General features: G+C 48.2%; 1 protein-coding gene across 2 annotated transcripts in view; it reads left to right on the top strand.

Annotated features, from left to right (window-relative positions):
• Nucleotides 1-19,398, top strand: part of LOC144828458 (ubiquitin carboxyl-terminal hydrolase CYLD-like) — a 677,169-nt gene that overhangs the window by 419,711 nt on the left and 238,060 nt on the right. For both annotated transcript variants that reach the window (XM_078686635.1, XM_078686637.1), the window contains one exon: nt 2,909-3,071. In XM_078686635.1, coding sequence (XP_078542761.1) covers nt 2,909-3,071 — 163 coding nt within the window. The remainder of the gene's footprint in view (nt 1-2,908; nt 3,072-19,398) is intronic.

The raw sequence follows: 19,398 nt of genomic DNA, 5'->3' as shown, positions 1-19,398 counted from the left end.
AAAGCAGGTTAGTGTCCTGTCACAAACTTTGAAGTTGGACCTCTCTGGCCACATCTAAGTCGCTTGTAAAAGGTACCATGGGTACCAAGGGCACTGTGGCCAGGGAAAACCTCTAAGGGCTGCAGCACATATTGTGCCACCCTTTGAGGTTCGGTACCTTAACACACACACACAATTCCATTGCAGGCTGCATGTTTTGGTGCAGAGAAAAGTGAAGAGTCAACATGGCATATATCCCCGTGTGCAATACCTACATCCCACTGCCTATGGCATAGGTAACCCACCTCTTTAGCTGGATGCACTATGCCACTGGTGAGGGTATAGGTGCATAAGCTCTGTGCCCCTACAGTGTCTAATTCCATTCTTCGACATTGTAAGTGCAGTAAAGCCATATAGAGTACATGGTCTGGGAGTTTGTCATTACCAACTCCACAGCACCAAAATGACTTTACTTATTTCTGGGATCAAACTTCTCAGCATAATAACCCCACACTGATTCCAGTGTAGAATTTATTATACAATGCACTCAGAGGGCATCTAGAGATGCCCCCTGAAACACGACCAGCCTCTGGTGGGTTCCCTGACTGGTAAACACCAGCCTGCCACCACAAAACAATTTTCTGGACCCCTGCTGTGCCCACCTCTGCAAACCCCACCCCCTCAGGTGGGGGAGGCGAGGTGACACGCACTCTTCAGTGCCAGACATCTTGCAGATGGCAGACACTCTTCAATCAGGATTAGGGATTGTGCCCACTGCCCCACGTGGGGTGAGCACACCACAGGTGTAGTCACCATAAGATCAGTAGCCCATTGGCTACTGACCTCAAGACCCTTAAAGCATCCCCTAAGTACTGTATTTAGGTGGCAGCCCTAAACTAAGAAGACAGATTCCCTCAGCCTACGAAGAAGAAGGAAGAAAGAAGACGCCCAGCAGAGGAGACTGCAGAGAACAACTGACGTGGGCCCCAGCCCTACCTGCCCGTCTGTGGTTTCCAGAGATCCTGTGCCAAAAGTCGCCTTGTCCTGCAGTCAGCGACCTCCAGAAACCCTGGGAGGACTGACTGCCCTCCACAAAGAACGGATCTCCTGTAAACAGCAGCTCTGTTCAAAAGAAACAGCCAAGAAAGACTCCAAGCCTGCTGAGGACAAAGAAACCCACGCCGGGAGCCACCACTACAGCTGATGCCTACGGCCCGAGTTCGAGTGGTCCACCGATCCCAGCGAGGTCCCGCAGCAATCCAGAGTACAAGTCCACCATGGGTTGACTCCTCCAGGACTCCCTGACGTCGCCTGCAGCCTGCACAGAGACCCCCCCAACCGCAAGTGACCCGGTAAGGGGAAATCCATCCTCAAAGACACCCCTGCACCCAGTTGCCCTGCGCCCTTTAGAAGAGAATGTGAGCCTTCCAACTTACCTGCCCAGCTGTTGGTTCATCCTGGAAGTCTTTCTGGACCGAGCCTGCAGTCATAAACCAAAACCGGTACAAAAGGGGGTGGTAATGGATGGAGCATCTGAACAAATCAAACACTCACACCCAGTCAAAAGATCTGGGTTTAATCCACCACCGTTCTTTAGCCCACTCTGCCACCCCAGTTCAGACATGGCTATATGCAAATCAGTCTGACCCTGTGCCTCATGGGAACAGTCCAGCCCGAACTGCCAAGCCATGTCTTCCTTGGACCGGAAACAAGCTTCCGAGGACCGGTTTCTGGCATTACAGCCGTCTTCAGCCCGGCTTGATTGAATCCAGTGGCAAAGTGAGCAAGGGACTCGCGTCTGAGCATAACCTGCCACACTTATGGCGGCCAAAAGCGGTACCAGCATTCCTCATTGAAAACAATAGGGCACCCAACGCCAAAACAGCACCCTGTACCAGGCCGCCCCTATGCCGCTGTGGGTGCACCTTGTGTGCTAACTCGGATCCCCTTTGCCCTGAGCTTAAGTCCAGGAGCTTTGCTCCCACAACCTTTTGACCTGCTCGTGAGCAGTCACCAACCGGAGGTTCCCTATCCCCCATTGAATAACATTGGGCCTCAGCACTCTGCACCCGGCCATCCTAGTGCCGCTGAGGGTGCTTTGGAGTGCATCCTCGACCCTGGGGGAACCCTGGTTCTAACCCCAGAATGCCAACTCCCAAACCTAAGTACTTACCGTTAAGTCGATAACGTTGTTTTCTTCCATAGGACTGCATTGAACTGCTTTCTTGTGAAAACTGTCCTAAGAAGTAATCAAAAGTAATATACCAGTAATTTCAACTATATTCAAAGTATTTACAAACCTGTAACAAAGTCCTTTTCATTCAGATTGCTTGTATTGTTCAACTTGCCTTGAAAAGTACCATTTACACTTACTTATGCCAGGCTTGCTTGGTTCTAGGAAATAAATAGAACTAAATATTTTGTATGCAAACAAATTGGTCTGAGTTCAGTCTTTGAGTGTGTGATATCATTTCTTGATTGAGTGTGTACAATAAATGCTTAACACGACCCTCTGATAAAGCCTTACTGCTCTCCCACACTACCACAAATAGAGAGTAGGGTATTATCTACGTTTACCTCTGCCTACCTTTGGAGTTCCACTGGACTCTGTGCACACTATACCTTACTTTGGTATAGTATATACAGAGCCAGCTTCATAAAGTGACATAAAGGCACATTGGGATTGTTAAATTCCAAATGAAATAGATTTAGTATGTCTTTAAAGGTATCCCTCTGTTTTTCCAAACCTGTAGTGCGCAGTATTTAAAGCAGTTGTTTTCTACTGCCTTTGAACCATAATATTGCTGTGCGATAAAAAAATAAAGTTGATTAACGCTATGTGATTGTGCATCACAATGTTCTGTGTGCGTTAATCCGGTGTTGCACAGTGAAGCAGTACAGGTAACCATTAAACATTTGTTTCTCATAGGATGAAGAGAAAGGGTTCACAGACGGCACATGGCAAGGGAAGCAATATTTTTCCTGCCCTCCAAAAAGAGGCTTATTTGTCAAGCTGCAGGCGTGCCAACCAGATATGCGCTTCCATTCCAGCCCAGGTGTCCTGCCGAAGCCACTGGAGGCGGATGTATTTAGTGAGTCCTGTAATTATGTGACATATATGGATGTAGCCAAGGTACCTGCTAGTTCATGAACTGAACCATTTGAATGGACTGAGCCTTCCATTTGGATTCCTTGTTGGCCTGATTTACTTTCATGTAAAATACACCTTTATGTATAGGTAAATAGGCGAAGCTATTCAAAACCTAATACTGCAATCCAGTGCCTGGGTACCCTCATGGGTGATGAACTGTGCATTGTAAGTCCTTTTTGATTGCTTAATTGTTATACTCATTGTAGACTCCTGCATAATATCTCCTAGTGTTAGCCAAACAGCGTAGAGGTGTGTCCAGCATTTATCATAGATATGTTATTGGTATGATTTAAAGCCATGTTTGTGTGGTTGTTTGTGATGTCATAGAAAAATGGTTTCATGGAATGCCAGTTCTGAGTGATCATTTCGCTAAGCTTTTTAATATAAATATAAATCATATATTCCATTTGGTGGAAACCAATTCATAGAATGCCATTTTTGTTTAATCTGACGTAACCAATTATATTTTAAGGTGCAAATGCCAATTATTTTGAACGTGTTTTTTCTATAAGCTTAGCAAAGTTCCTGTTTCCTATCATCCACTACCCGTCCTCCTGCCCTGTCGCTCGGTGAGGCCTCACTTTTTAAAACGTTTAAGTATATTTCAGTTGCCTCCAGTTCCCCTTTCCTCTTGCCATTATTTCTTTCCAAGCTACCATTCCATTTTCCTCTCTGTTCTTTTCTTTCTTTTTGCTATGAACACCCTATCAAACCCCCATTCCTTCTCTCATTCCTCAAATAAGTTCTTTGCCTACCCTGCCTCCCTCTTCTTTTGTGTTCTAAGATATTTTTTCCAGTTTAATATTAAATCTGTGACCAGTAAGAGGGATTAAATTTAGAGTCAACTTATTTCCTTTTGAAAACATTTTCGATTCTTCAGTAAATAATTTAGTAAATTAACATTTCTCATTGTTCTTGTTTTTTCTATTATTTTAGACTAAATTCGATTTCTATTCATTCATTTTTTTCATTGAACAGCTTTTCAATTATCTAGTTTCTCAGGATTAGGTTTATATTATTTTATGTATTCATGAATTTACATACTACAATTTTGTGTATGTTTTTCAGAGTGGATAAATTGCATGGATAGTGCTTGTATATGGCAGCGCTTAGTAGCTAAAATGTCCTTTGAAGAAAATCCTGTACCCAACCGTAGTCAAAGAAGCAGAAAGTGGATGGCAGACATTCACAAGCACTGCTGATAGACTGTTGAGTGCAGATAAATGAATTGAGTACAAAATAAATCGACATTTAAAGGAGCACGACAATAATTTAAAAGGCTCGAGGGTGCCCTAGAAGATTAACAAGGAGTGGGGAACCTTGGAAGGAGATCCAAAACATAATATAGGGAAATGTCGGAGACCCGAGTCTGTTTACATGCTTACATGGGAAGAGATAAACAAAGGGACATTGCTTGCCTGGTTGTCCATAGATGATGTGCCTTAAAGCTATGCCACGTAACTGATTTGTAAAGTAGTCTAGACTATACTGCCTGCAGGAACACTTTAAAACTAAGATTGCCAATTCAAATTAAGTTTAGATCCAATATTGTAAAGTGTAATAAAAAGTAAAAAAAAAAAAAAAAGAGCAATTTCAGAGGGTATCATAAGCCATGGTTATGATGCTGACCTGGCTGGACGTGTCACGCTGAGGCTCCAATGGAGCCCTATGTAATCTGCCCATACCACAGGTATTTTGGTAGTGCTAGAGACCCGAACTACCTGAAATGAGGACCCCTGCTGAATAATGAGAGGGAGAAGTTGAACTTCAGTTTGCTGTAACCTGGCATAACTCAAGATTCCAATGCTTACCTGGCAGACAAGCATCCAAGATGACGTCTGCACTCACCTGACCTGCTCACGTCTGTGAGGAAAACATTTGAGTACAGATGAAGCAAAGCACCATTGAAAAGATGTGGGAAGGCTCTGTCCAGGGTCAATGTGAAGAAAACTCTGAGGTGAACGCTCAAACACTTGAGGGACATCGCAATTTGTTTGTCCTCACTTGGATGGAGTTTCCTGCCAGCAGCTTTTTGCTCCCCCAAGAGGTATCTGGATGCCAGAGTGTACCACTTATCTCTAAGCAAAAACAGAGGACCATTTTTTTTAACTTCCTGAGGCCTAGCAGGCCTCCAGGCAAATGTGCTCCTTTGGCCTTTTTAAAAGGCTGCCAACCACTGCCTTGCATGTATCCCACCTCCATGAAGCAATTTGCCAAAGCTAAAGACAAGCAGTTGTTGACATCCTGCTGTGTACTCACCTTGTGCACATGTGCTTTCAGCTCATAAGCTCTGGAAGAGTAGAATAATTATTTCCTCCAAAGGAGCACACCCAAAAGAGGGCTGCCAGCTTCTTCTCTTCCCCCCTCCTCTTAGACTGTGGGGGACCCGACGATAACTCCCCAGGATCCAGCATGGCTGCTAACCTCTGCAACTTTGACATTGACTAAGGAGGCCCTCCTATCTAACCTCCAGCTCTTCAAAATTGAACTATGAGAGGAAATTAAATCTGGTCTGTCGGACCTGAATGCGGACCTTGGTGCGAAAATTATCATTCTACAGTCCGATATCAACTCTGTGGGTTTAAGAGCAATAGAAGTTGAAATCTGAATCGAGCGCCATAAACCAAGGCCTCACTGAAGACAAAGTTATAATCTTTAGAAGCGCAGTCTGATACTTTTCTAAGATGCAAAGACTTTGTTTCTTCCTCTTCCCACTCTAGGAGGATACCGAGGGGGCAAATTTAGAGAGATCAGTCGTTGGGCTTGTTTCCAAACTTGTCAACTGGGGGATTAACTGCAGAGAGCCCACATAGTTGGTCAGCAGTGACCTGAGGACGCAGGAGAGGCCAAGAGACGTCCTCCACTGTTTTAAAGTCAAACAAAAGGTTCTCCGAGCTGCATGAGGCAAAGACTCTTCTTTCAGGGCTTTGACATCTTCCCACCTACTCTACCGAGGTAAAGCAATTCAGGTTCAACACTGAAAGCTGCTCAGTGAACACACCTGATATTGATGGATGTACACCTTTGGCATCACCCACTACAACATCTGATACCTGTTTGAAAAGCCAGAAAGAAGTTGATATCTGCTGTTTTAGTTGCACTTGATGCAGAAAACTCTTTTGAACAGGTGGAATTGTGTTTCCTCCTCAGAGTAATATAAACAAGGAGACTTGGGCCGAGCTTCATCTTGATGGCCATGGCAGGTGCCTTCCTCTAGGTTATTCCTGAACATTACATTGATGCACCCCTTGACATTGGGACTAGGTACATGCCTAGGATGCCCATTCTTCCTATTGCTTGAACTCTTTGCAACCAACATTGGGCGAATATATCTATTAAAGGAGTCCGATTGGACCAAGATCTGTATAAAGTCATGCTTTTAGCACACAATGTGTTTCTAACCCTGGTATATCTAACCATATCTATCCTTTAACTGCATGCCCAACTACTTGACTTTGAAAAGGTTGAAGGGTTTAAGATAAATCCGTTACAATTGAAAGACCTGTACCTAACCCTGCCCCAGGGAACAGAAATCTCAATTTCCCCTTCCATTGGGTAATCCGATCTATCAGATAGCTAGGGTTCAGTATCACTCCAACCCCATCTGCCTTCATAGAGTCAATTACATACCTCTCCAGACCGCCTTTGACAATGTCTTTTGGAGGTGTTTGCCCTTTTCCTCTCTTGGCTGGGTAGGGTACACACTATCAAGTTGAACGTTTTACCCTGAGTACTGTATCTCTTCCAAGCCCTCAAAATGACCACTGGATTAAACTTCCCCTCTCCATGGCTGGACGCATGACCATCATTAAAATTGTCATACTGCCCCGTTTCATATACCTTTTCTTAAACATTCCTATTCCATTTTCTCGGACCTTTTTTCAATCCTTACGCAGTTCACTTTTGCACCCTTTATGGGCCGGGTGGCATCCACTGTTGGGACACTCTTATTCTACCTAACGAACGTGGTGGATTTGGGATTCCAGATCTCTACTTATATGAAATGAAATGAATTTTTTTTTTATAAAGCGCACATAGCTGCCCTGAGGCGTCCAAGCGCCATGTCTCCCAGTGGTAGTACTGCTATCATTGAGTACTGCTATCATTGGTACCACTGAAATGCATGTATCCCCTATCTGAGACCTGAATGAGATCAATTAGGTGTTCTCTCACACTCCTTAATCTTGCAGAAGGGCATCCCGCTAGATACTAACAACATTCAAATCGTATCTGCGAATTGTTGAGCATGGCGTAGACTGCGACAAGCATTAGGTGGGGGCCCCTTCAATTTGCTTTCCCTTCTACTTCATGACAATCTCTGGCCCTGCTTACCCCGTAAAAATTGGTACAACGCACGCTTCGCCGTCACAACCTATTCACTTTTGGAGACTGCTTCCCAGATGCCCATGTTATACATCCAACTGCACACCCATGCTTGCATGACACACCCTTTATGGATCATTTTATTAATCGGAGACTCCATAATACTTTACGGTCCCTGCTCCCTTCATACACATTGTCCCCAGAAGATTTCCCTCCTTTGATGCGTGTAGTGTCCGAAGGCGATGGTGACCGCACAATTTCACAACTGTCCCATTTGTGCATCCCCCTAAAACCTGACACCACCACTTGGTTGTGGGGGATGTGGGTGGAAGAACTGGGAACCCCTCTCACAGATACAATATGGTCATGCTGCTGCTCACAGATTCAATGTATCTCTACTAACCGCAGATACAAATTATTACATTTTAAATGTATTCACCATATCTATCCCTCATTCTCCAAGGTAGCTAAATTTGATCCTACTAGGCCTGACCGTTGTCTTAAACGCCCATGCCCCAGGGGCACATTTTGCACACTCAACATGGACTTGTCCAGTGATACATGCATTTTGGACCTCTGTTTTTAAGCATGTCACTGCTATGACAGATATAGTGCTTCCCCTTGATCCCCTTCTTGCTCTTTTAGGGTACACCAGAGACATACCTCTCTCCTGGTGCCGCTTTGGTTCAATGGCTTTTCTCCTAGCCAAGCGTGCAAGTGCACTCCACTGGGGAAAAAATAACCCCCCCCCCCCCTCAGATTGGCTTGAAAGCATGTAATACTGTGATAATGTTAGTGAGGACTACGTCCCCCTCCAGCTACCTTGTCCCGCCCCAGAGATTTTTGGCAGCCACCTTACGAATACCTCCACACCTTGGACCGTGGTGCTATCCATTAAAACCCACTCCTCCTTCCTTTCTATCAAAGTTTTCTTCAGTCTTTTTATACTTGCATCCCTTTACAATTTGACTCATTGATTTAGCTGATCCGCAATTTCCACTTTTTGCCTCTCATGTTGACTTCGCCTCCATGCTATTGCATAGTTATTATTGCTCTTGTGATGTGATTCACAACAGCTTATCACTGTTGAACTGTTTGTTTTATTTGGAAAATCAATAAAGAAATTTTTTTTTAAACACAAGACTCGGACTACAAGGTTGGGTTTGGCAGGTACCTCTATCCAGCTAACCTGAAAAAATTCCACTCTGCTGGAGGGAAAGCCGCCTTTTGGTGGATTTTCAACATATTTGGTTGAAGTGCCCATATTTTTTTTTGTATGAATCTGTTTTTATTATTACAAGGAAACCAAAGACATACACAGCATAGGGCCCACAACCCTATGTAGGGCCGTCCGCGTTTGTTAAGGGAGGGATGGGGGACTTTAATGATGAAGATCTATGTAAGGATTACACAGTAAGTCGCTTACAACCCCTGGTGGGCCAGCCGCGTATTTCAAAAGGCACAGCATAAAGTTGCAGTGTGGAGGAGTTTCAAGAGCCATATTCAACATGAGTAATACCATAACAAGAAAAAGAGGGAAGAAAAGGAGGCGTAGAGCCTGTAGAAGAGGGCCGAGGGAAGTTAACGAACAGCGAGTGATGAGAGGATAGAGAGAGAACAAGAGGGGAAGAGAGAGCTAAGGCAAGGGGGCTTGGGTACATAGTGCGAAAGAGGGGGAAATAGTTGCATTACTTATAATGCCAAATAGTGGGGTTCAAGGCACTTGTGGGGAAGAGGGGAAGTGCGGGGCTGGGGTGGGGGTATGGGGGAGAAGCAATGGCGTGCAATAATCTAGTTACCGCCTGCGGCATACCATGTAGGACCAGGGGTAGGACCCGTGTCCTTATGCAGTCAATTTATCAGGTTCAGGTGGAATCACAGCATCCTCGAAGAGGCGTAAAGCCCGTAGCTTCGGGGGCAGATGACGAGCGTTCTCCATTTTACAGAGGTAATTGATCAGTGGTTGCCATATTTTAGTGAATCGAGTGTCGCTGGACTGCAAGCGCGCAGGAAACAGTTCCATAGTCACTGTGTGCCACAACCGCGTGAGCCAGATGTTGATGGGGGGGTGGGGTCTCTGCTTTTTTCCAATACAAAGCAATGAGCTGGGTAGCGGCCCCTAGCATGTGTAGGGCAATATGCCAATCACTACGGGTGAGCGCTCCCAAGTTGTCGGGCTTGAGGCCTAAAAGAATTGCGACTGGAGATTCAGGCAGGGTGAAGCCAAGCACTACCTTAATATGACTAAGAACCTCTTTCCAGAATAGGATCAGGAGCGGGCAGGCCCACCAAATATTAATAAAGTCGCCCGGAGAGCTCGAGCATCTCCAGCACAGCGGAGAGGAAGTGGGAAACATCCTATGCAGTCGAGATGGTGTGTAATACCATTGCGTCATGATCTTGTATGCGGTTTCCTGTTGTGATACACTGCGATAGACCTTCGGTATGTCCCGCCACCGACGACTCCACTGGGCAGGTGCAATTACGGCGGAAGACACCGACTGCCATTGTCGTTGGTATGGGTGAGTGGCTACTAGCAGAGGATGTTGTAAGATCTGGTAGGTCCGAAATATAAGTCCCTTCGAGTCATCAAAGGAGCGCACTAGGCGTTCAAAGGGGGTGAAAGCTTGGGTGGCGGCCTGCATTGTAGAAGGCGTTGATAACCAGTGGTGAAGCTGGGCGTATTGGTGCCTGGCTCCCTCCGGGAGTCGGAACTCCTCCTGGCATTGAGCAAAAGTTTTAAGTGTGTCCCCCGTGAACAGATCTCGGATCGTCCTGCAGTTCCCCTCCAGCCAATTAGAGAACGCCTGCGGATTAAGAGCCGGCGGAAATAGCGAATTGCCTGCAATGGGGATGTGGGGGGAGGAGAAGGTAGTGAGCCCCTTTGAAACGGCAACCTTGTCCCAGATGTCAAACACCGTCTTGGTGGGCATGGCAATGTAAGAGCCACAGGAGCGTGCGGTCCGATGTAGCCAGGAAAGGTCACAAATGGTTCGTCCAGTTACTGCCCTATCCATATGGAATCAGACCTTTTCACTCTCTCACGCCGTTCATTCAGAGAAAAAGCGAAGATGGGAAGCCCAGTAGTATTCTAGCAGGTTGGGGCACTCAAGCCCACCCCTATCTCGCGGGAGCATGAGAATTTTGTTGGAGAATCATGGCCTGCGCCCACCCAGATGAAGCCTGTGATGTGTTACTGAAGATTTTGGATCTGGTGCTGCGGAATGGGGTTGGGGAGACATTGGAATAAATATAGAATTTTTGGAAGCACCAACATTTTGATAGCGTTTTGGGGGCCCAGCCAGGAGAGCGGGAGGGATTTCAAAAGCCTCAAGTCCTCCCGGACTGATCTACTGCAATCCCGCCAGTTTGTTTGGGACCAAGTGGTGAGTGAGGGGGTCAACTGGAGTTCCCAGATAGCTAATGGAGTTAGTATCCCATTGGAAGGGGACTAGGGATTGCAGTGCAGGAATCTCCTCCTCAGGGATCGTTAGGTTCAGGGCCCAGGACTTCTTGTGGTTAATTTTGAGGCCGAGGCCAATTCAAAGATCTGCAGCAAAGAGAGGATTGCCGGAAGAGATGTATGTGGGCGAGATAGCGTGAGAATAAGGTCGTCGGCAAAAAGAGCCACTTTGTGTTGTTGACCTCCAAGGGAGATACTGTAGACGGCCGTGGCCTCTCGAATCATCATGGCCAAAGTTTCTACCACGAGGGCGAACAGCAGGGTGGAAAAGCGGCAGCCCTGCCTCGTGCCCCATCGTATAGAGATGAGATTTGTGAGTTGACCATTGACTCGCACCCGGAGAATCGCGGCCTGCGCACACACCAGATGAAGCCCATGATGTCTTGCTGAAGATTTTGGATCTGGTGCTATGGAATGGGGGTGGGGAGACATTGGAATAAATATAGAATTTTTGGAAGTACCGACATTTTGATAGCATTTTGGGAGCCCAGCCAGGAGAGGGGGAGGGATTTCCAAACCCTCAGGTCCTCCAGGACTGACCTCCTGCAATCCCGCCAGTTTGTTTGGGACCAAGTGGTGAGTGAGGGGGTCAACTGGAGTCCCAGATAGCTAATGGAGTTAGTAGCCCACTGGTAGGAGACAAGGGATTGCAGTGCAGGAATCTCCTCCTCGGGGATCGTTAGGTTCAGGGTCCAGGAACTTCTCGTGGTTAATTTTGAGGCCGGAGGCCAATTCAACGGACTGCAACAAAGAGAGGATTGCCGGGATAGATGTATGTGGGCAAGATAGCGTGAGAATAAGGTCTTTGGCAAAAAGAGCCACTTTGAGTTGTTGACCTCCAAGGGAGATACTGTGGACGTCCGTGGCCTGTCGAATCATCATGGCCAAAGTTTCTACCATGAGGGCGAACAGAAGGGGGGAAAAGAGGCAGCCCTGCTTTGTGCCCCATCGTATGGAGATGGGATTCTGGGATTCATGAGTTGACCATTGCCTCGCACCCGGGTTTGTGGGGAGAGGTAGGGGGCCATGATCCTGGCTATCATGGACTGACCTAGCCCAGTTTTCTGCAGCACAGCCCGGAGGAAGGTCCAGTCCACCCGGTTGAAAGCCTTTTCCGCGTCGAGCGATAATAGAAATGCCAGTATGTTCCAATGTTGCGCCTTCCCTACGAGGTGGGCGATTCTATGTACATTGTCTGCTCCCTGGCGATGCTGGATGAAGCTGACCCGAACTGGATCAATAAGTCCGGGTAAGTGTGGGTCAAGTCGCTTTGCCAATATTTTAGTGAAGATTTTAAGATCTGTGTTCAAGAGGGCTTTAGGCGAAATGAAGAGCATAGTGTAAGATCGTTGCCCGGTTTGGGGATGAGGGCAATTTCTGCCAGTCCTATGGAGGGGGGCCGTCACTCCGTGTCGGCTAAGGAGTTAAACAGTCGCAGGAGGTAGAGTTGGAGATGTGGCAAGAACATGCGGTATAAAGACAGGGGAAGGCCATCCGTGCCTTGTGATTTCCAAAGGGGCAAATCCTTCAGCGTGCTCGCAAGCTCCTCTTGAGTAAGGGATCCTCCAGCTGCTGAGCGTGATATGGACTGATTGGAGTCCATGAGCCATTGTCTAGGATGTCTTTTACCCAGCTCGGGGGCGTCTCCTATGCTGCATAGAGTGCAGAGTAGTACGCGTGGAAGGCTTCGCATTTAGCCGTCTATGTGGTGGCCAGTTTGCCAGTCTGGACATTGGCTATGTACGCTTTAGCCGCACACACTCGTAGGCGTCTAGCCAGGACCATACCCACCTTGTCCCACCTTCAAAATAGCGTTGTTTCCGCATTAGGAGAGCTCTCTCAGCCTTGTTCGTTGAAAGAGAGCGGAGTTGCCCCCGAAGGTTCGCGAGTCGACGTTTGTGTGCAACTGAGGGGCGCTACTGGTCCTGTCTCTCCAGGGCCTTGATGTCCTTGGAGAGGTTGTTCTTCAGGAGGCATGTCTCACACGCCCGTGCAATTGCAAGAGATGTAATGTGACCGCAGATCGTGGCCTTAAATGCATCCCACACTACAGGGAAGGGCGTTTCGGGCATGTCATTTGTCTCGAAGTAGCAGTCAATGGCTGTTCGCAGGCTTGCCTTGTTGACTGGTCCCGAAGAATGTGCGGCGGCAAGCACCAACATGGGGTCCAAAGGTGCAGGTAGACATTTGTTTTATGAGAAATTTGAAATGGGCGTGATCTGAGACGGAGAGGTCGGACATGGATGCCGAGAGCGACTCGCTGATCAGAGCGTGGGAAATAAAAATGTAATCAATGCGAGAGTACTAGCGGTGCATGTGTGAGTAGTACGAATATTTGCGCGTGTCAGGGGAGTGGTAGAGCCAGGAGTCCAGTAGGACAAGGTTCGAGAGCTGCCCCCTGAGAGCCTAGGACATAGCTCCTGTCCCTTGGAAGGAGGCATAGCTGCGATCCATTGTAGCGTCCCACAACATGTTAACGTCCCCCCTATGATTAATGAGGGATCTGCCTGTGGGACATTCTCCTGCAGGATCGTCCTGAGATAGGGGTCCTGCGCCTGATTAGGCGCATAGATATTGCACAATGTGAAGAGGCGATGCCCAATCCTGACCCCAATCTTGACAAAGCGGCCATCCTGACTACGAAATACCCTAGATTTCCCCTGCCTGATGCCGGGTCTACAGAGTATCACTACCCCAGCCGTTTTAGAGGGGGCTGCAGCCCAGAATTGGGGAGGATAGCGAGGGTGGGCCATGCGAGGGATATCAGCCTTCATAAGGAGGGTCTCCTGGAGGAGGATGATGTCTGGGTTTTGTTGCAAGAGGTAGCGCCATATTTGGTGTTGATTGTTGGGGGAATTAAGTCCATTAACATTGAGGGACAAGATCTTCTGGAGAGGGGCAACAGCCTTGATGTTGTCAGAGTCTGAAATAGTCCATCACGCCACTGTAGGGAGCAGGGTGGAGCAGCAGGGGAGAAGGGCAGGGAGATGTTGCTCCCATTGGAGGGGGAAGATCGCCTCGAGAGGTACCCACGCCCGTCATACAAAGGGATACAGAGGAGGTAGAAGGAGAGGGATGTGAGAAAAGGGAGATAGGCAACCAAAATATATACAACCAACATTGGCCAACCAGGCCACAGTGTCCTGTTCCAGTCGTGGGCCAGTCGAAGCCCTGAGGCATGAGTGATCCCGGAGAAGCCACTCTCCCAGGAACAGGGAGGGGGCGGGTCTCTAGCCGTCAGGGGCGTCATCCGGGTAGACGATCCGGCACCATCAGCACCGCAATTGGGGAGCTGGGGTGAGGCCAAATCGGGGGGCGAGTTGCCAATACCTCTGGGTCATAAGACAATTACAGAATTCTGTGTATTCCGCTGCCGGTGAAGGTGGGAATCAAGTCAGTTATTTATTTATTTATTTGCAAGGTTTTATATAGAGCGAACAAGATCCTTACAGAAATCAGAGCGCTTTACATGGAATGGGAAGACAAAAAAACGATGTAATACAGGGGAAAGATAAACAGTTAAATAGTATATACGCAGTTTTAAGTTCAAGTGAGTTTAGCCAGGAGGATCGATTTGACTTCCTTTTTGAAAGATGAAGTGGATGAGAAGTCTTATTTCTGGGGGGAGGGCATTCCAAATCCTGGGGGCCATCCCGGAGAAGGATCGTTTGTATGTTTTTGTCTTGCGTAATTTTTGTGGTTTCAGGAGGAGAGTTTGTGCGCTTCTTGTTGTTCTTGAGCCTCCTGAGATTGTCAATTTCTGTGCGATGTAGCTAGGCGAATTGTGGTGTAAGGCCTTATGAGTAATGCACTCAATTTTCAGGTGTATTCTGGCTTCATAGGGTAACCAGTTCAGAGATTTTAAGTCAGGGGAAATGTGTGAGCGTTTTTTTGATCCCGTGATGAGTCTTGCTGCAGCATTGGTAGAGGCTCTTAGTGGTGCGGTTGTTGATAGGGGGAGGCCGCAGAGTGTGGTGCTTCCATAATCGATCCGAGGGATAACTAACGCTTGGACCGCAGTTCGGAAGTCGTTGGCTGGGAGGAAGGGTTTAAGCTTCCTCAAGGTGTTGATTTGGAAATTAGCTCCCTTCGTAGCATTGCTGATATGTCGTTGCATATTGAGATTGGAGTCCAGGGTTATTCCTAAAGATTTTGCTGAGTCTACAATGATGGGTTGGACGTTGAATGCATTGAGGTGTTGAAGCCAATCCTGAGTGATGTGGATTTTGGTGGGGGGAGCTATTAGAAAGAACTCGGTTTTCAGAGCATTAAGTTTGAGATGATTCTCTGCCAACCATGTCTGTGTTTCCTTAAGAGTTGAGTTGAGAAGTTTGATGTCATCCGGGGATTGTAGTTTGAGGTAGAGTTGGGTGTCGTCAGCATACATGTGGAATTGCACATTGGAGGCATGAAGCAGTACGGTGAGCGGCTCCATGACTAGATTGAAAAGTGTAGGGGATAAGGCTGATCCTTGCGGGACTCCTAGTGTTACTGGGCAGGGCTGGAAAAAGTGTTGTTGATTTTGAATTTCTGAGTCCGATTGTGGAGGAAGGAAGTGAACCATTTGAGTACTGTTCCCGAAAGACCCATTCTGGTGTTCAGCAGATCGAGTAAGTTCTCGTGTTTGACCGTGTCGAATGCTGAGGACAGGTCGAGAAGGATGAGAAGGCAGGTACCATTTTGGTCAAGAATTTGGAGTTAAGCGGTTGAGAGCCGGGAGCTGGTCATAGAGCGCTCCCCTTCCACGGAGCAGATGTGCTGGATAATCTCATTCTTGGCTCGGGAAGACGTCTGTTCTCCAGGGTGTGAAAGGCGCCGGTTACAGCGTATTGTAGACCAGGATGGTTTGGCAGGGGCCCGAGTGAGAGGCAGAAGGCATGCAGGGCTAGATGGCGGCGTTAGGGAGAGGTGTAGAAGTTGCGCCGCTTCCTGGAAGGACCTCACCATCCGATGTCTGGATTCCCACTGGAAGTTGAGCACAAAGGGGTGGCCTCACTGATATTGAATATTTACATTTTTTAGCTTGTCCGTCACAGATCGAACGTCTCGGTGTATCCGGAGCGTAGTGGGCGCGAGGTCCTGGTAGATCTGTATTTTAGCACCATTATAGATAAACTCCGGCTTAGAACTTGCTGTTTTCAGAATTGCCTCCTTTTCCGTCAAAAAATAGACCTGGGTCAGCATATCAGGAAGGAGGCCTGGTTGGTTGGAGGGGCCAGAGACTCGATGGGCTCGATCCAGAGCTAGTGGTGAAGTGTCATTATCTCCCCAGACATCGTGTAGGAGCTGCACCACATAGGTCATGATGTCTGTCCCCTCGGCCCCTAGAGGACCCCCCCGGTTGCGGAGGTTATCCAGGCGGCTCCGATTCTCCAAGTCCTCCTGTTTCAATTGCAGGTCGATGTGTTGCTTTTCAAGGGTGACCAGGCGCTTCCAGAGTTGTTCTTGGTCCTCTGTTTATGCATCTACCGTCTTCTCGAGGCCATCCACTCGTTCTCCGAGGTCAGTGACCTCCCGAACACACAAGTGGACCTCTGTACGTAAGGATCCTATTTCAGTTTTGAGCTCCGACATGAAGCTAGCCATGAAAGCCTGGGTGACAGGTGGTGAGTCCCCCAAGTCTGTAAGGCCATCTCTCCGGAGGCTGCTGTGCCCGCTTTACCCCACAGCGCGGCAACAGGGTTGTCCTTTGGGGGTGCCGTTGCGTACTTCCCTGACTTGGTGCGAATCATCTCCTGGTTGGGACCAATAACCACCAGTGCCAGGTGTGGTAGTTAGGGGAGGATGTTGGGTCATGAATAGATAGATGAAGGTGTCAGCTGTGCCCGCTCCAATCCAGGTGGCCAGGACCAGGGTGAATCTGGTGTGGACCCACAATCAATATGGCGAGGGCACGCAGTGATGCGAAGCACCAAGGTGCAACCGAGCCCTTACCTATAGGGCGATCAAGCCCCGTTGGTTGGGTCGTGTAAGCCAAGGCCCCTCTAGGTCGCGCCTCCAGCACAGCGCAGTCAATTCAGTTGTGGCCCCAAAGAACATGGGCCAGCTCGGGGCCAACGGATCCATGGCGCAGGGCCGGGCTGCCCTCGCCAGTAGTCACGCTGTATGAGATGTAGGGAGGGTCTGTCCGCACGTGCCGATCCGCGGCTTCATGGACGAACACGGCCCGCAGCAATGACACTCCGCCACTATGTCACACAGGGGCTGCACCTGAAATGTTCTCACATTACATGCACCACAAAGCCCAGGGCCTGGTCCGCCGATTCAGGATATTGCAAGGCGCTGTGTCCCACGCCTCGGAGTCGGATGATACAGGACCCCTTAGGCCACCAAAGGAGATCAAGTGCCCACTAGGGCCGAAGCGTTGCAGAGTAGCAATCGCAATCATTGAGGGCCCAAGCGGTCCGAGGTCAGGTCGGTTCCCCTTCAGGCCCCAACTGCGTGGTCCAGTGCGCCGCTGCTCGGTGTGGTTGATATAGGCCGGGAAGGCCTCAGGTGGGCCCCTCGCAGAAGTGTCTCAGGAAGGTGGCCAGGCACTCAGGCAGGGTGTGTGGCGGCAGCAGCAGTGGTCTTCTCCCAGGGGCAGCGACCAAGTTTCCCCTCGCCTCTGTCAGCAGGATCTCAGCGTGCCGAGTCCAGAGCTTGTTGCGGTAGGGTCAAAGCCGGGTCCTCCTCAGTTCACCTGCACGCCGCCTCCACCCACCGCCAGCCACACAGCAGCGCCACTCATCGCTGAAGAGTTCAGTCACCAGGAGTTTGCTTCAACGATTGCTTGCTCTGGCGGTCCCCACCACGATCAGGCCTGCGCCTGGTCCCAAGATGGTAGACAACTGGAGCGGCAGGAGAGAGTCCCCAACCGATCGTAGACGCCTCAGAGGCTGTCCCAAGTGTGTTCCGGTGCCTCTGTCAGGGTGGCGCGGCACTGAGGAAGTCCGGGGGGACCCAGGACAGCGTTTATCGGCCACAGGGGAGGCCAAGACTAGTAAGACATAAGATGGCGGCCACCGCGCTCAGGGCCGAGAGGCCAATGCAGGGCGGCTGCCCCACCGCAGCAGCTGAGCCATCGTTGTTGTACGCTCGCCAGGGAGGGCCCCTCTCACTCCACCACCAATGCTCCCCGGAAAGCAGCGCCAATAGAGCCCCAGCTCCGCTTTAACGACTAAGGAATGTGGCGATTGGCAAGAGATCCCGCGGCGTGCGTCTCACTCCATTCACAGCGCGACCACGCCCCCGAAGTGCCCACATTCCTAAATCCTATTGGGTGTGGGTACTGGTAGCTGTGAAAGTTATGCTGGAATATCATATCCGTTGACGAACTCTAAAACAACTGGGATTGTTTGTTCTAGGATCGCTCTCATAACCACCACTCAAAAGGTTGTACAGGTCTTCCCTCCCCTACTCTAGAACATCAGTCAGATGTGAACCATGAGTCCATGTGTAATAGCCTAGGGGTTGCAAAAACAACTTTAGTCGCCCACTGGAAGAAGAGAGTACAATTGCCCATCAGGCACTGATATCTGAGGCTTTAGTACATTAGGGAACATTATGACGTTGGAAAGGCTTGCCAAAGTCATGAATGGTCAACATAAAGACTTTCGTATGATAAAAGCATTACTTTTAGAAGCTGTAGTATTCCTAAGACTAAGCCATTCTCAGTCACTAATTAGTATCACATTTATTACCTATGCAAAACTTAATAAAATTACCTATTTTAAAAAGAAAGAGGGTATCACATTACTATGAAACAAAAGGGCATGGAGAAATAATAAAGGGGGGCACATCAAAAAGGTGAGACTTACAGCTGAGAGGTGAAAGTTAGTTTAGGGAAAATAGATTCCATAACTCTAAGTATGAAAGTACCTACCAAAGTTGGCTAAACGTGTTATTGTTGAAAAGTTTAACAAAGACATGTACAGGACTCATATATATCAATGCTACTATACCTTCTGTATTCTAAACTATTTACCTCATGTAACTGTGAAGCGCTCTGATACCCTTGGGTCATGTTCGCGCTATATAAAACTCTATAAATAAATAATAAATAAATATAAAACCATTGCACTGAGGACTGTGGCAGCCCATCCCTAGGGAGACTGTAGACAACAGGGCTCTGTACGCTGTCTAGATTTAAAGGCCATGACTGCTTCAATTTGTAGCATAGTGGGTTAGTAACTTTGCATATTTAACAGGATGTGCTTAAAGGCTCTAGGTTGGTGTCTGTGTATGCAGTGACACACTAGCTCCTAGTGGGTGTAAGTCCCTGTCTTAAGTGAAACACAGTCCTAAATATCATGGCTGCCTGTGCATATATTTGGAGCTGATGATAGAAGAGTACACACAGATATGTAAGTTAACATGACAACTTCTTATGTGAGCTAACCTGCAGGAACAATGAGTGCCTTTGCAAAACCATCACCTGTGAGTTCAGAAGGTTCCAACACAATAAAACGTATTCAATGTCAGAGAAAGCAGCTGACATCCT

Source organism: Lissotriton helveticus, chromosome 4_1 (assembly GCF_964261635.1).
Source record: "Lissotriton helveticus chromosome 4_1, aLisHel1.1, whole genome shotgun sequence".
Classification (NCBI taxonomy): Eukaryota; Metazoa; Chordata; class Amphibia; order Caudata; family Salamandridae; genus Lissotriton; species Lissotriton helveticus.
The sequence above is the reverse complement of the archived record's forward strand: the minus strand, read 5'-3'. Positions and strand labels throughout refer to the sequence as shown.